We start from the raw sequence: 18,579 nt of genomic DNA on the forward strand, positions 1-18,579 counted from the left end.
GCTACAGACGATAAATGCCAGAAAATGATTTTTGCTAGTATCTTCCTATCAACATTTAGAAGGCTAATGGTCCACCAATTCTCAATTTTCGAAGAATCTTTACCCTTTGACAGAAGAATCACCCTCTCTCAGACAGCCATTAAAAACCTCCACCAAATAAGGGGTCAGAGTAACCTTAAAGTGCTTATAAAACTCGGCTGTCAGTCCATCTGGCCCAGACGACTTCTTAATGGCAAGCTTATTAATCGCCTTAACCACCTCATCCGCAGTGATGTCCTCTGTCAAACTCACCAGGGAACTGCCATTTCCCAGTCCCAATCCCCGACTTGGACTTTGTCAAGAAACCCGTACTATCGACCAGGCCTACAACTGACCTAAATGCTCTACCTTGATTGCAATTCTGGTAAGGGCCGGGTGAGTGATATTTCCCATAAACCCTTTCCAGAACCAAAGAGGCATGCCTGTCATATTGACACTCCCTGAGCAAGAGTTTAACCTCAGAGACCATCCCTGGATCTCCATTATTCGAGAAAAGCCTATCCAGCTTCCTCCACAGATGCTGGTAGGTGAAATACTTATCAAGCTGTTTAATTCTTCCTATGGCCTTAAAAAACCCAGCAATCCTTCTATTTGTAAGCTACCACCACTCGCAAAAATCCAGAATCGATACCTGTGCCTGAAAAAGGTCCTTAAAGGAGCAGTGAATGTGCACATCAACCAGACCTGCCTTTCTAGTTATTTCATTTAAAAAAAAAACGTCACAGTCCAGCTTGGTTTCGGTACCTTTCCTGTCCTTAGTCCTAGTGACGGTGTTGAAATCACCATCGAAGACAACTTGCTGGGCTGTTAAAAGAAAAGGCTTGATCTTCATAAAGAGGCATTTCTTGTCCCACTTTGTCTGGGGCCCATAGATGTTAATCAGGGGCAGGTCCTGCCCCCCCATGGAAACATCCAAGACCATGCATCTCCCCATTTCTACCTCAATAATCCGCCGACAGGTTACCATGCCGGAAAAACGTACCGAAACTCCAGTGTAAGGCTCGCCTGCAACAGAGCAAAAGGAGGGGCTGCGACTCCACTTCTTCCTCAGCAGATGAATATCAGCCAAACTAGACATCTGGGTCTCTTACAAAAAGACAATATCAGCATCAAACCTGATGAGCAAAAATAAGGCCATGTTACGAGAACTTACTGGCGCCATTAATGGTCACCAACTTCAGTGGAGTGAGAACCGCCATCAGGATGATTAGGTTAAACGTTTCTTAGCCTGCTTATCCCTCTCCCTACTTGGAGACCCTACACGCTTTAATGCTCCTTGTGATTCCTTCTCCATAGAAATCTCTGACTCGTCACCAGAAGAACTTCCACCCCCCACCTCAGAAAACACCTCAAAAGCATTTGACACCTCCACCCTTCCAGTTTCAGGAGCACTGACATCCTTCCTACTTCTCCGCCCCTTACCCATTTTCCTTTTAGCCTCCAACCATTCTATATCCTCATTCGACAATTCAGATGGCAGAACCCCCTATTCCCCATCCCCGGGACATCCTCAGCCAAAACCCCCGCATAAACCCTTCTACCCACATCATTCACCCCAACTTCCACATTATTCACCTCAACTTCCACATAATTCACCTTGCACAACCATATATGCTGGTCCAGCACTCTGCATTGCCTTCACTACTCTAGGACAAACAAAAGGTGCAGACACAGACTTGACAACCACACTTTCTTACACTGACTGAGGAACCACAGACTGTGGGGACACTGAAACCACAGCCATCCTCACAGACACAGATTCAGACAGGACAGAGACACTAGGATCCCCTGGCACAACTTCAGTCAACTCAGACTCTTCCCTATCCACACGGAAGAATTCCTCCACTAACTCAGGCTTATTGTGCAAAGCCTTAGGGCACTGGCTATAAGGGTGACCAACCTTATCACATAGGTTACACTTAATGATCCTAGAGTTCTTTGACAGATGCCCCAATTCCTGATACAAAGAACACTTCTGTTCTGAACAGGAAAAGGAGAAATGTTCCTTGACACCACATTTATGGCACAGCTTAGGTTGACCAGAGTAGAAGATGATAAGCCTATCTCTACCAATAAAGGCAGAGGAGGGCAAACTGGACCACATTCTCACACACTCTCAACCTCTTTGAAACTGACCACCCACCCGCCCAGATTCCTCTATCATCCACAATCTTTTTTAGGGGACACAATGTTTCAGCAAACCTCCTCAACCAGACCCATAAATCCTCAGGGGTATAGACTCATTCAGGACTGGTGCAATGATTTTTGACACCCTAGGCGAAACCTCATTTTGTCACCCCCTTGGCTTCGTCCCTGACTCCACCCCCTTTGCCCTGCCCATGTATACGGTGAAGGTGGCGGGGTGGAGATTTTTGCAGCGCCTCTCGGGCCATTTCTTCAGCCGTGGTCCACAGGCCTGCACCTGCACTTCTGTATCCGGCCTGAAGACAAATAGTGGTGGCCCTGGCTCGCTTCCTCATGCCAGCCGTGGTCCGTTGGTCCCGGCCCAAACCTGTGCCTTCGGACCTTGCCAGAAGACCCAGAGGAAAAACAGCGCTAGCTCTAGAGCTTGCTTAACACACCAGCGGCATGCCAGCGCGGCGCCCCCAACTGATGTGCACTCTAGGCGGGCGCCTACCTTGCCTATAGGTAGCACCGGCCCTGGACTCATTCCTTGTCAAGATAATGAAATTCTTTATCAAGGGCTGTCGTGAGATAACTTTAGGGGCAAGCCCTTTCCAGTCCGGCTGGCCCCTATATACAAGCTCATACCGCTCCCACAACAGATCCAGTGACTCTGGACGCACAAATGACAAATCATATTCATAGGAACCTGCCAGACTGATGAGTGCATTAACCCCCTCCCATCCGCGCTACAGCCTATATACGGCTGCAGCGCGGACTTGAATTTTCGGGAGGCCGTTTTTAAACGGCCTCCAGTGACACGCCCCCCTGTGAGCTCCCGCGAGCGCGCATCGGGGAGAATCTGTGTCGGCCGTGTCCCTTGGACACGGCCGATCACAGATCGTGGTGAATGGCCAATCACAGCGGCCATTCACCACGTGATCAAGTCGTCCAATGAGAGATGATCTCATATGTAAGCATATGAGATCATCTCTCATCGCCGGCGCTCCTTCCTCACACAGACACTGCAGTGTGAGGAAGGAGGGGGAGCCGACAGCCGCTGGGGACACAAACAAATGTAATCAGGGCACTGATCACCAGTGCCCTGATTACTGAAGGTAAAAAAAACACACACATTGCCCCCCCATCAGTGCCCACAGTGCCCCCATCAATGCCCACAATCAGTGCCCATAGTGCTGCCAGTCAGTGCCCATCAGTGCCTGCTCATCTAGGCACTGATGAGCACTGACTGGCAGCACTATGGGCACTGAGTGTGGGCACTGATGGTGCTGCCCATCAGTGCTCATCAGTGCCGCCCATCAGTGCTCATCAGTGCCACCCATCAGTGTCCATCAGTGACATCCGCCAGTGCCCATCAGTGCCGCCTATCAGTGCCCATCAGTGCCGCCCCTCAGTGCTGCCTCTCAGTGCCCAGCAGTGCCACCTCTCAGTGCCCAGCAGTGCCGCCTATCAGTGCCGCCTATCAATGCCGCCTATCAGTGCTCATCAGTGCGGCATATTAGTACCTCCTCATCAGTGCCCATAAATGCCACCTCATCAGTGCCCATAAGTGCCACCTCATCAGTGCCCATAAGTGCCACCTCATCAGTGCCTATCAGTGCAGCCTATCAGTGCCCATCAGTGCAGCCTCATCAGTGCACATCAGTGAGGGAGAAAAATTAATTTTCAAAATTTACTCGCAGAAAATAAGAAAAACTTTTTTTTTTTTCCAAAATTTTCTGTCTTTTTTCTTTTTTTTTGTAAAAAATAAAAAACCCAGAGATGATTAAATACCACCAAAAGAAAGCTCTGTTTGTGTGAAAAAAATGATAAAAATTTCATATGGGTACAGTGTAGCATGACCGCGCAATTGTCATTCAAAGTGTGCGAGCGCTGAAATCTGAAAATTGGCCTGGATGGGAAGGGTGTTTAAGTGCACAGAAGGCAAGTGGTTAATATCCTCTGGCTTAAATCCCATGACTAGGATCCTATCCACAACAACTACCTTCTTGATAGGGGGAATACCACCTCCCTCCCACCTGAGCTGTCCATTCCTACGTTTAAAGGAAGAAGGTGCATTAGGTGAAAGTCCGACAACTGGCTCTCTTCTAGCAACAGCATGAACTTGTCCTGATACAGCCCTAGCATAGCTCTTACCCGGGACAGATGGCACAGAATTATGGGTTTTAGACAAATGTATTGGCTGCCTAGGAACCTCTGCAGTCAGGTTTGGTAAATTACCTACCACTTGCTCCTCCCTCCTCCCCTCCAGCACTGCAGACCCACTCACCATAGTCCCTGAAGTACTATAATTACCAGGGGTCTTGTTATTAGTTAAAGAGGAAGTAAAGTCAAAAAAAAAAACCGAGAAAAAAAAAGCCCTGTAAAGAGAAAGGCATAATGAGCTAGTATGCATCGCATACTAGCTCATTATGTAGTACTTACCTTAAAACGAAGCCCCCGCCGTGCCGCCACCTCAGCGACAGGACGGCGACATGTCCTGCCGTCCCGCTTCCGGGTTCGCGTCCTCCGGCCATCTGCGCATGCGCGCGGGAGCCGCCGTTCACGGCACTGAGCTCTGAAGGAACGGCACGGGTGGCCGTTCCATCAGAGCGCCTGCGCCGATGACGTCATCGGCAGTTTGCGCTGTAAATATCTCCTAAACGGTGCAAGTTTGGGAGATATTTATAGCACCTATAGGTAAAAGTTATACAAGAGGGTTTACAACCTCTTTAAAGTCTTCTGATTAGAAAAAACACCAGCTGTTTTATCGTCTAAACAGCACTCCTGCTCTGCGTTTTTTGTGTCCATACTGCACTCCTGCTCTGCGATTTTAGTGTCCATGTGGGACACCTGCTCCTTGTTCTCACAGACAGCAGGGACTTCTTTATTTTGCTTCTCGCCATCTCCTCCTGCATTCCTTGCCGATTGCAAGGATCCATTGACAGATGCAATCTTGTCCGTGGCAGCAATCACAGGAAAGTCCTCCGCACACTGAGACAGATTCTCCATAGACGCTACTTCACCATCATTTTTCCGAGCTGAAACTGTTCCAGCATGTCCACCATCTGCAGACACTGTAGCATTGCCACCATTTTGATCAGACTTAACATATAAAAATTTGTCCACAACTTTCTTCCTTACAGGCTGAGGGACAACCTCCTCCTCCTCATCTTCCTCTAACGAGTCAGTGGAAAACCAAAACTTCCTGCCACTCAAGGGAGATTCCATTTCCGCAATGGCTTGCAGCAATCTGCCATTTTCCTCAACCTCCTCCTGAGATGGCCCAGGCTGCTGAGAAGGGAAGGGGGCAGGGGTAGTACTGGGGCCACCATGTAAAGCCACTTCTTTACCCCCCATCCGGAATGTCGCCGTTGATGTCCACCCTCTGGCTGGTACTCACACTGGCACTCTCCTTCATTTGTCGGAATCTCTCCTTATTCTCATACTTCTCTTAGAACACACCGCTGCTTTCTTTCAGGGAGGCCACCAACTTCTGCTTTTTTAACCACTTGCCGACTGCCTAACGCCGATCTACATCGGCAGTCAGCCCCTCACAGGCAAAGTGACGTAGGGCTACGTCACTAGCTTGTGAGGATCTAGGGAGCGAGCGCGCGCCCCCCGGAGGCGCGCTCCCGCGTGGTCACAGACCCCCCCGCGCGTGTGACCGGCGGACCCGATGTCCGCCGGTCACTCTGCGATCGGCGGGGGGAGAGGGAGAAAGTCAGGCGGCTTGTGTAAATGTAGAACCGTTGATCACTCTTCATACATCTGAAGCCACAGCCAATCACAGTAGAAAGCACACCCCTAGGGACACACATAGCCCCTCCCTTTCAAAAAAAGTTAACCCCTTCACCGCCAGTGTCATTTTTACAGTAACAGTGCATATGTATAGCACTGATTACTGTAGTAATGTCACTGGTAACCCCAAAAGTGTCAAAAATGTCAGTCAAGGGTCCGATCTGTCCGCCGCAATGTCGCAGTACCGCAAAAAAAATCGCAGATCGCCGCCATTACGCGTTAAAAAAAAAACAACAAAAATTACAAAAATCTTTCCCTTTGTTAGTAAACGCGATAACTTTTGCGCAAACCAATCAAAATACGCTTTTTGCGATTTTTTTTTTTACCAAACATAGGTAGCATAAAACAAATTGGCCGAAAATGTTAAAAAATTTTGATTTTTACATTTTTTTTGGGGGGAATTTCATATAAAAAAATGTAAAAAAATATTGTTATTTTTGCAAATTTGACGCTCTTTTTTTGTTTAAAGCGCATGATCAAAAAATCGCACAGGTGATCAAATACCACCAAAAGAAAGCTCTGTTTGTGGGAAAAAAAGGACGCCAAATTCGTTTAGATACAGCGTCGCACGACCGCACAATTGTCCGTTAAAGTCACGCAGTGCCGAATCGCAAAATACCCCCCGGTCGTTTAGCAGCCAAATCCTCCGGGGCTTAAGTGGTTAATGCCTCCTCCAGGGACCTCAGCTTGGAGTCTTCCCTCTTACTGCTCTCGGTCTTACTGTGCAAAACATTTTTTTTCCTGAAATCTTCTTTCAAGACAGCAAGCTTCTGTTCCTCCTTAGTAAGAGGGCAACGTCTATTCACCACTCTATCCTGGAATTCTGATAAGAACTCCCCTTGCATAGGGACAAGCCCAGGATCCATTGCAATTTGAGCACATGGTGTAGGACAGTAGGAGAGCTCCCAGGCTTGATGTTTCCTCCAGCTGAGACCAAAGCAGAGAGAGCCAGCAGCACCTTGCAGAACAGCACCACCTGGTGGAGAGACAGATGTGACTGGCTCAGTGTTCCCTGTGGGAACTTAGTGTGCTCTCCTCTAGTGACCAGACTTGCATGGACATACCCCCGCTGCACAGCCATTTACTGGCCAGCTCAGTATGCTACTTCTTCCCCTCCCCCGAGCTCTTATGCAGCTGAGAACAGAGGTAATGTGATCACTTATAAAAATGATTTTTTATATCTATACAAAAAAGTTTTGCCTTTCCCTTCCATTTTAGGCCTGGTTTACACTAGTACGACATATGCTCCTACTTTGGTTCCCTATGAGAGCCGTCTTAACTGGTCCAACTTGTGTCGTCCGACTTTGAAAAAGGTTCCTGCACTACTTTGTGAGTTGAGTTGAATGTAAGTTGCATCCAAGTCAGATCATCATTTTAACCACTTCTGGACCGGAAGGATTTGCCCCCTTAATGACCAGGCCATTTTTTTGCGATTCGACACTGCGTTATTTTAACAGACAATTGCGCGGTCGTGCAACACTGTACCTGAATAAAATTGATGTCCTTTTTTTCCCACAACTAGAGCTTTCTTTTGGTGGTATTTGATAACCTGTGCGATTTTTATTTATTGCTCTATAAACAAAAAAAGAGCGACAATTTTGAAAACAAAAAAAACATATTTTTCACATTCTGCTACATAACATTCCCAAAAGAAAAAAAAATGTAAAAATGTAAAAATCTAATTTTTTCATCCTTTTAGGCCAATTATTCTGCTACATATTTTTGGTAAAAAAAAAATCGCAAGTGTTTGATTGTTTTTTTTATTTTTTTACTAGTAATGGCGGCGATCTGCGCTTTTTAGAGGGACTGCGTCATTGCGGCGGACAGATCGGACCCCAAACATTTTTGACACTTTTGGGAGGACCAGTGACATTACTACAGTAATCAGTGCTAAAAATATGCACTGTTACTGTTATAATGCACTGGCAGGGAAAGGGGTTAACTCAGTAGTGATCAAAGGGTTAAGTGTGAGCCTAGGGGAGTGTTTTCTAACTGTATGGGGGAGGAACTTGTGGAATCAACACAGAGACCTGTGATCCTATATAGGAGGATCACAGGCGCTCTGTGATCATTTCAGAGAGAACAACGATCTGCTGTGTTTACAACAGCTGACCGTCGTTCTTTCTCAGCGGGGTACGATCGTGGGTGCCCGGCGGCAATTGGTGCCACCGGTCCCATGGATCGCCATCCCCGCTGCCTAGTTGGGGCACGTGTTTGCCCCCAGAACCCCTCCCGCGAACCTACATACCCATACGTTGGTTCGCACAGCCGAGCTAGCCTGCCACAGTATAGCTGCGGCGGGCGATCGGCAGGCGGTTAACTGATCCAACTTGTGGCATGCAACTTGTGCTAAGGATCTTGAAGGTTTAAAAAAAAAAAACGGTTCCCCCCTTATTTCATGCCAGGCCCTTTGAGTCTGATATGGATCTTGAGGGGGAACCCCACGCCAAAATATATATATAAAAAAAAAAAGTGCGGGGTCCCCACAAGACCATACCAGACCCTTCTGGTGTGGATTTTAAGGGGAACCCCACGCCAAAATAAAAAAATGGCATAAGGTCCCTCCAAAATCTATACCAGACCCTTATCTGGGCATGCAGCCCAGAAGGTCAGAAAAGGGGGGAAAAGCGAGGGCCCCCCTCCTGGACCATACCAGGCCACATGCCCTCAACATGGGGGGTGTGGGTGCTTTGGGGCAAGGGGGGCTTTGCGCCACCCACCCCAAAGCACCTTGTTCCCATCTTGATGGGGACAAGGGCCTCTTCCCTACAACCCTGGGCGGTGGTTGTGGGGGTCTGCAGTCAGGGGGCTTATCGGAATCTGGAAGCCCCCCTTAACAAGGGGGCGCACAGATCCGCCCCCCCTCTATGAATGAGTATGGGGTTAATTTCCCTCTGGTTCTTCTCCCTCACCTGATGTCTTTTTCCTCTAGCTTTTCCTCCGGTTACTCTCCCTCCGCTCATGTCTTCTTCCTCTGGTTCTACTGCCAGTTCTCCCTTCGCTGATGTCTTCACCTGACGCTAGCTCCCGCTGTTGAGTTAGCTCCAGTGTCTGCCAATTCTTATATAGTCATAGGGCATGGACATCCGGTGACGTCATCTGGAGACCCCCATCCCCATGTGACGTCACCACCTGGGGCATGATCGGGCGGGATGTCACAAGGGGGCATGTAACTCTCCTGCTGTCTGACAGCGCCACCATCTAACAGTTCTTAAATAACTAAGAGGCGGGCCACCAGATAACGTCACAGGGTGACCCTGCACCTTGTGATGTCATTGACTGGGGAAAGAGGGGTGGGGTCGACCCACATCATCAGGTGATCCTGTCTCTTAAGTATTTGAGAACTGTCAGATGGCGGGATCGTTAGTTGGTTGCAAACCTCTTTTTTTTTGTGGGCCTTTTTCTGTTTTCATTGCCGGCATTCTTTTGTTTACATTTGCTGTCAGTGGGGAAACCAGCTGCCAGCTGACAAGTCATCAGTTGTTAAGGATGTGACGGCTGGCTTCCGGGCCTGCTCCTTAACAACCAGCTATTCTTCACACAGAATTTGGATCGGTCAATACATTTTTCGACCACTTACAACTTGAAACTGGCTGCATCTGCGCATTACATCTTCATGGACTTCCACGGGGCTGTTTACTGCCATTTCCATTCATCTCTAGCCACAGGATACAGTCCCATAGAAGTCTATGTGGACTGTAATGCACAGTCATATCAAGAATGTACACAATTGCAGGGAGTCGCAGCCATCGGATCTAGGTAACTGATGCCATACATGCTCCAATAGATGATCGATTTATTTTCTGATTGATCTCCTCTGATAAGAATAAGCAATCTATAGTCAACAGCCCAGTCGATTGACTTGTCATACATGGGGAAGTGTTATTCCATAATTTATACCTTACAAACATAAGTTATCGTTCACATCTGTGTTTCTACCATGCAATCTCCTAATTCGATAGTTGGAATTATGATCATATTCATGATTGAAATATCTCAGTGGTGCAAATAAATGCAAAATGACCGCTAACTTTCTACGCTTGCCAATCAACCCAGTATAGCAAATCCGATCTCAATTTAGTCTAAGTAGAGCAAAAAGGAAGTTATGGCTATTTGAGCGTTTGCAGATTTGATCGTCTTGATTAAATCACACATTGACTTGAAAAAAAAAAAAAAAATCATGCAAGACCATGCACCTGTGGAGGGGGAGAGTGGGTTCATTTATAGCCAGTACAGTAAGTTCACTTTATCATGTTTTTTCAATACTGGCCATAAACATTTTATCAAATGTTTTAGGGATAATTCATTAATGAAATAATTAGAAAGAACTGATGTTATCATGAAACTAGTGTTTGCTAATTTACATGGGTGTCACAAATATTGCCTGATTCTGCAGTTTAAATAAAATGATTATGTAATGAATAGATTAATATAAAAACAGCGTAAGCAAGTGTCCAGACCAGCAAGAAAAATGACAGCATAATTGTAAGGCTTCAGCAGAGCTCATCTGAACAAAGCAAGTCTTAAAAAGCCAAGTACTAATTTTACTCAGCAAGAAAACCTCTGCTAATCATAGTGTAAACTGAGCGTAGCAATTTACGTTATTAGGGAAAAAGAAACTTTGTTTTAATGATATTTATTATTTTCTAATGTATTTGTCAGCAATTATATTATTGTAGATATGAATAGTTAATAATGGCAATAAACTGCAATGAGTAACATTTTTTTTAAATGTTAGAAAATGATAACCAAGGACTTATACAGTTTGCTTTCCTTACTTATATTTGTACACAATAGTGTATTAGAAAGCTTTGGGAATCTGTCATATGGGAGGTCAGATCAGGGCACTGCACAGCCAGCTGAGACCCTGTACAACCATTTTTACTTTTTTGGCATCATGCTCCGAAATTCTCCTTTTAATTTTTTTATGTAAAGGAAACCTACCTCTAAAAAATGGAAACAAATACACAGCCAGTCTCTCGTATGTAAACTTGATGACTTAAAGCCCAATTTCAGGGAACATATGAACCCCCTCCCTCCTACCCCCCCTCTAACCCATCCTGCAAGTTTTTTTTGTTGTTACCTGGTGAAGCATGTTTACTCAACTTAGGCTGGCCAAACCGTTCGAATCCTGCTTAACTGGCCGAGATTCAAACCGTTAATTGGAAGGCAGAATGTACTAAGTTGATAGATCGATCAATTGGGGTACAACCAGCCTGCTGGATTCTCTTGCGATTATTTAGCCTGCTATAGCTGCTAGTGATAATCACTGTCTTCTCCTGGCAGGGACGGCTTCAACCCCCACCCCCTGGAGAAGACAATAGCCTAGCAGAAGGGGTTCCCACATCAGCCCCGACTGTGTTGATGGGGGAAGCAAACAAACTCCTTTCCTGCAACCCATGGTTGCAGGAAAGAAATATTCTCCATGTATGGTTGGCCTAAGTCTGCCTTTCAGTTTCCCCACCAGGGCTGTTCCCGGTTTCAGGGACCGCTAACCCACATGGTCCCTCACTGGCCAGTCCCCTACATTGATGTCACTCCTCCTATGGATCCTGAGATTACCCCACCACTGGACAGCTAAAAGGAAGTGTCCATGCCATATAACCAGTGACTGGACACCCGAAGAAGGACCCCACCTGATGTGAAGAGAAGACTCAAGACTGCAGCATCATGTGACCATGGCTTTAGGCTTTTCGATTTTTTTTTTTATGGTAAGGGGTGAATTAGATTAACATCATCCTGAAGATGGGCTTTAAAGTTTACCAGTGCCCTGGTTATGGAACGTTCAAGTATTTACCCTTTCTTAAAGTGGAACTAAAGTCAATGAAGATGACCAAAGACCAGCATCTTGCGGAGCTAAGGTAAGTATGTTAGTTCATCTTTAAAACAGGCACTTACTGACCTCTTTAGCTGCAGTTACAACTGTAATTATTTTTTTAAGTCCTTTGCAGAAGTTGTTCTCTCTAAAGCTCAGCTTCCTTACGGCAACCTTTTAATCTTCAATGTACACAGAGAGCAGTTGCTCTGAAATCTAGAGCTGGATGAGCAGAGATGCTAAGAGAAGGACTTGAAAATCTTAATTGCTTTTGATGGTAAATCTGAGGAAGAATGTCTTCACAGTACATGCAGCTATAGAGGTCAGTGAGAACCTATTTTAGGGCCCATTCAAACTGCAACATGTGCGTTGAGCTCAAGTAATAAGTAAAGTTTAAATGCAGGTTTCTCTTCACTTCCTAGAACATATGAGGTGTCTATAGCACTGAAAGAGGAACCAAACTTGTGCTGGCCTGCTGTTTTTCCTCAGCGCTAATTGTCATTGCGCTGACATGCATTACCTTGCATTAACATGAAAAAGGTAAGGCTTGTGTTACTATTTTTCAAAGCAAACGCAGCATATTGGTGCAACGCATCAGTGTAAACTGCTCTCATTTAAATACCATATTTTTAACATTCGCTTGCATTGACACATGTTGAAAACAATTGTGCCAACGCATCTGGTGTAAATGGACCTTATAGTTCAGGGGTGTGAAACTTAATTTAATCATGGGCCGCATCATTGGTTGCACTCAAAGGGTTGTATCTGTAGGACTAGATGTCCAGAGCAAGCCCCCCCCCCCCCACCCTCAAAAGTCAAGAGTCCTCCTCCCGCCCCTGCATCACAGTGAACCCCCTTACCCTTAATGCTGCTCCTGGGAAGAAGCTGGAGGTGGAGCTAGGAAGCAGAAAGTGCAGGGTCTGGAGGAGGGCAAGAGGAGTGCAGGACTAAACAGCTAGAATTTGCTGAATGCTCAGGCGGCGATAAGGTGGTGCTGCGGCTAAACAGAGAGGCATAGGATCTGTAGGAGGAGTCTTGTCATCCTCTCTGCTGCCGTCTGATGAGACGGGGGCTGGGGGCAGAGACAAGCTTCACTGCAGCTGCGCGGAGAAGCGCAGGATCTGGGGGAGGATTTGTTCTCCTCTCTGCTGCCGAATGCTGAGACAAGGTGGAAGCAGAGATGAGGAGGATGCCACAGCTGCAGGAAAGGTGCATGGGCCATGTAAATTGGCCTGGAGGGCCGGATTCAGCCTGTGGGCCTTGTTTTTGACACGTGTGTTATAGCTCACATACTGTTTGTTAGCAATGTGTAAATACTCAGATGTCCATACCCTGGCCACAGGTGCATTTAAAGCAGTACTTCAAAGTGTAGTATATCTTTTTTGAGCATCAAAGAGTCATGTGCATGGCATAGGGAGATTCCAGTGGTGTGTTAAAGCTCTTACTTGGAGATGAAGTCAAGATTTGAACACTGACTGTTCCCATGTTTAAAAGGCACATGTTATGACCTTTACGAAAGGATAATGCTCTTAGGGGCTTATGTTTCATTTTTTTTCTTCAAAGGCTTGTTTTAAAGCCCAATTTCATCTTAAAAAAAAATAGTTGATTCCCCCTCTGTTCTGCTCTCTGCACATAATGCATTTTTTTTTATACTTAGTGTTCCACTAAATAGTGCTCACATGACCTCTGAATTCCACCTGGTCTTCTATCCAGCAGTGTACTGTGGGCAGAGTGGAGCAGCTCACACACGCCAGTGATATGTATGTGCCACCAGCACTGGCTGACTGGCTAAAGTTTTCTTTGTGGTACAGGGGGCTGGAGCCATGACTGCCTGAGAGCTTACTTTCAGGTTGAGTGTGGATACATATCAATTAACCTAACTCTAGGTTACCTTGTCCCGGCACTGACAGCCGCTACTACCTTTATACCTTCTCATAAGTGAATAAGTCTAAATGAAACAAACATGGTGCAGTGCTTGTAAAATGAATGTGACTATCCATCAATCTCCATGCAGATATTATTGCCAGGTATTAAGACTAATATTCATACACTGTGTGCATAGATGCTTATAAAAAAAAAAAAAAAAAAAAGGTAAAAGTGAGTACACCCCTCACATTTTTGTGAATAATTTATTATATCTTATCATGTGACAACACTAAAGAAATGACACTTTGCTACAATGAAAAGTAGTGAGTGTACAGCTTGTATAACAGTGTAAATTTACTGCCCCCTCAAAATAACTCAACACACCATTAATGTCTAAACCGCTGGCAACAAGAGTGATTACACCCCTAAGTGAAAATTTCCAAATTGGGCCCAATTAGCCATTTTCTCTCCCCGGTTTCATGTGACTCATTAGTATTACAAGGTCTCAGGTGTGAATGAGGAGCAGTTGTGTTAAATTTGGTGTCATCGCTCTCACTCTCTCACACTGGTGACTGGAAGTTCAACATGGCACCTCATGGCAAAGAACTCTCTGAGGATCTGAAAAAAAAAATTTTTGCTCTATATAAAGATAGCCTAGGCTATAAGAAGATTGCCAAGACCCTGAAACTGGGCTGAAGCATGGTGGCCAAGACCATACAGCACGTGCTCAGCATCATATCCAGAGGTTGGCTTTGGGAAATAGACGTATGAGTGCTGCACAGGTTGAAGGGGTGGGTGGTCAGCCTGTCAGTGCTCAGACCATACACCGCACACTGTATCAAATTGGTCTGCATGGCTGTCATCCCAGAAGGAAGCCTCTTCTAAAAATGATGCACAAGAAAGCCCGCAAACAGTTTGCTAAAGACAAGAAGACTAAGGACATGGATTACTGGATAAACGTATTTGGTTCTCATGGTGTCAAACATGTGTGGCAGCAATCATGTGAGGAGTACAAAGACAAGTGTGTCTTGCCTACAGTCAGGCATGGTGGTGGGAATGTCATTGTCTGGGGCTGCATGAGTGCTGCCGGCACTGGGGAGCTACAGTTCATTGAGGGAACCATGAATGCCAACATGTACTGTGACATACTGAAGCAGAGCATGATCCACCTCCCTTTGGAGACTGGGCCACAGGGCAGTATTCCAACATGATAACTACCCCAAACACACCTTCATGATGACCACTGTCTTGCTAAAGAAGCTGAGGGTAAAGGTGATGGACTGCCCAAGCATGTCTCCAGACCTAAACCCTATTGAGCAACTGTGGGGCATCTTCAAACGGAAAGTGGAGGAGCGCACGGTCTCTAACTTCTACCAGATCCGTGATGTCGTCATGGAGGAGTGGAAGAGGACTCTACTTGCAACCTGTAAAGCTCTGGTGAACTCCATGCCCAAGAGGGTTAAGGCAGTTTTGCTTTACCAACTTCTCCAATGTACTCCAGAAACCAATCTCCTCCAAGACATAACCACACTGTGCCTTTAAAAGCACTCTCTAATTGTCACCTCTCACTCTGCCATACACATGTTAAAAGAACTGTATAGTGCTTTATATTTTAAAACATTTATTACTCTTTCTCAGCTTACAATATTACACTCACATTACATTATATATGTGCTCTGCCGCACCAAGCAACGAACATATAACATCAATATTAAATCAAACACTCCTGCTCCGGTTCCATGTATGGTATACTGTTACCGATGTGCAGCGCTGTGGCATCATCCTGCCCCGCCCCTGCGTGTTTTGTCACAGGGTCACGTGACTTCATTAGTGGGATCTGATTGGATGACGTACCTCTACTACTTATATGCAAAAAGGTCTCAGAGGACATTCTGTGGGGGACAGCACCAGAATATTGCAGCAAAAACAGCACTTCATTTTTAACTGGGGCTAGAGAATGAAAAAATATTTTTATTTGCAAGCTGGATGTGGGCTTTATATCCCCTGCACTTTTACAGAGATCAGCCACATAGTAACGCCAAGGACCAGGAGCTCTGGGTCCAGACACTGCAGAGAGGTATTCAATATGGTAGAGCCCAGGGAGAACGTTATTATTACATTAGAACAGAAATCCAGACACTGACAGACTTGACAAAAATATGTTACTTTGTCAAATTAGTAATGTGTTTCACATCCAAGCATTCTTTTGTAGGTGACAGATTCTTTTAAATGTAAATGTGAAAATACATTCCATAATGTTCAATAAGCATAAGAATAGAATAATGATGGAAGATTATCAGCAAGCAGTACTTTCAGTTACCTATTCCTAAATATAGATGTGTTTATCCCAGGTGGGTTAGAATTATAGAGGCACCTTTCTGTCTAGTGTTAGTTTCTGTGCTGTGCTAGTGCTAGTTTTTGTTTAGTGCTTTAGCATTTATCCGCATGGTAAATTAAAGTTACATGGGGCCACAGCAGCAGCACATGTGAAGCCTATAAAGACAGTGTCAATATTGTTAAAGACGCACTCATTGGCATTGGATAGTAATGTCAGCCCATTAAAAAAAATGAATTTTTATAGAGTTCACTGCAGATGTTATGAACTCCAGATGCAGATAAATATCTTTAAACATACATTTAATGATGCCCAGATGCAAGCAGATGGAATCATAGGTGTATGGTCAAATCAAAAAGTCTCTAGACATTTAGAATCTCATAGCTAATCTAATTGTAACTACCTTTGAATTATAAAATACACTCATAGAATTTTTTTTTTTTTTTGGTCTGATTATTTTATTACCAACTGAAAGAAAAAGCAGGAGAACTACAGACGACAACCACGGCGACCGCCCTTTCTGCGGGTGCTGTCTGAAGGGATGGGGGTCACGTCCTCGATGCGGCCAATTTTCATGCCTGAACGAGCTAGGGCTCTCAGTGCAAACTGGGCACCAGGGCCAGGGGTCTTGGTTCTGTTTCCTCCAGTGGCCCGCAGCTTGATGTGAAGAGCTGTGATGCCAAGCTCCTTGCACCTCTGAGCGACATCTTGAGCAGCCAACATAGTGGCATATGGAGAGGACTCATCTCTGTCAGTCTTGACCTTCATTCCACCAGTCACACGGCAGATTGTTTCTTTGCCAGACAGATCAGTCACATGCACGAAGGTGTCGTTGAAGGAAGCGAAGATGTGGCAGACTCCAAACACATTTTCTCCTTCAGCCACTTGTGGCCCTAAGCTGATAACCTGTTCTTCCTTCTTTTCTTTACCTTTACATGGAGCCATTTTGCTACGTCTTCTAGAGGAAGGAACAGGAAAGGCAATACACCCATAGAATTGGCACCTTCAGGGCCCATGTCTGCAGGCCTCAATGAGCAAAAGCAGAGTACTTTGACACCTGCTGATACACTTCTGGAATCATTCAGAATTCATCACAGGTGCAGATGACCTGAATTGGACCTGATGTAAGTTGCTTTTGCATTACTATAGAATGGGGAGAAAAGCGGATACAGCTCTTAAAGTAACTCTGTCATGAGAAAAGTACGGGGCTGCCATTTCTAGTCTCCTTCTGAAAATTTTGTATTTGTGGCTGTGTCTGACTTCAGTATGTTCAAGTCACAGCCCAGGAACAAGCATGCTGTAAATGAGTGTCAGGAACAATTATCTCTATAGTTGTATCAGGTCAGTGAAAGCATTAGAATGACCGTAAAGATACTAGCACTCCCAAAGGAGAGTTCAGTAATGGCAGCTTCCATTAATCTCTCATGACATTGTCCCTTCAAGTTCTCTGGCAGCCTGACATCCACCTAGTGTGTATGACTTCACCCCACCCGCAGAGAACTCTCTGTACAGTCACCAAGTGTGACACCACTTTCTCAGCCTGGAATTCTTTTCATGGGTCACAACCCATCTTTACCAAGGCTGTACTCCGCATACATTGCTAAAAAGCTTTTTCAGCGTTGCACTAATGTGATTTATCTGCATGCACCAAATCAGAGCGTGATCCGATATAGTCCGCAAGTAATAAAGTGATAAATGCTCTTAGTCCATATCACCACCATCTGCCACCTTGAAGTGCGTAATCTTTTAAAAGAACCGCCGCCACCATAGACAAAGTGCTTGCTTACCAGCTCGCATGGACCTCTTATCACAGGAGGTCAGTATCGCTTATAAGCCATAATACCCAGCCAGGGCCTTTAAGTGTCATCTAAAGATCCTCTTGCGGCATGCAAACCGATCATCCAGACAGTATGGTCATAGGTAGTACTCTAAATATAGAAGGCTCCACATAGCATAACATTTTTAATTTCTTTATTCTACCACTCATAAAATTACACTTACATCAACTTGCTGACGTCACCGCGATTCTTGAGTCCCAGACAGATGGGTTGCTGTTAATTTTGCCGGTTGGCATAACTAATTTTAAGGCAATTATTGGACTTGATGTAAGTGTAATTGTATGAGTTGTGGAATAAAGTTTTTAAGCAGTTTTTTCTCTTTTTTATATTGCTAAAAAGCTTCCTAATGCTTGACACACACAATGTAACTGTTTGGACCAGTGGTCTCCAGACTGTGGCCCTTTGCTTGCCTTTATCCAATGGTCTCCAGACTGTGGCCCTTTGCTTGCCTTTATGGAGACCCCTTGTTTAGACTAATCATTACAACTTGCAGCCACTGAGGATAACCTGCAAATATACAACCCGATACGACACATTTATATCCTGGGAGCAGGCCAAATTACTGGAACACAAAGTGGCTCATTTGCAAAAAATGTATTAAAAATGTTTATATTGGTCATAACAACAGTCTGAAATCTGATTTTCTACTAAAGATAACAGTGGCACTGCATTTGCCACCAGTATTAATAGGTTTCTTAAAGCGGTTTTAAACCGCTGTACTTTTTTTTTTACTTACCTGTAAGGCAAATACATTATTATAA

General features: G+C 45.2%; 1 protein-coding gene across 1 annotated transcript; it reads right to left on the reverse strand.

The window, feature by feature from the left end:
- Positions 1–16,411: 16,411 nt before the first annotated feature.
- On the reverse strand, positions 16,412–16,944 carry LOC309544649 (small ribosomal subunit protein uS11-like). Its single transcript, XM_082243557.1, has one exon. The coding sequence runs from the start codon at positions 16,923–16,925 to the stop codon at positions 16,470–16,472; it is 456 nt and encodes a 151-aa protein (XP_082099683.1). The 5' UTR covers positions 16,926–16,944; the 3' UTR covers positions 16,412–16,469.
- Positions 16,945–18,579: the final 1,635 nt, after the last annotated feature.

The sequence above is a fragment of the Pelophylax lessonae genome (genome assembly GCF_965119305.1).
Source record: "Pelophylax lessonae genome assembly, chromosome: 1".
Classification (NCBI taxonomy): Eukaryota; Metazoa; Chordata; class Amphibia; order Anura; family Ranidae; genus Pelophylax; species Pelophylax lessonae.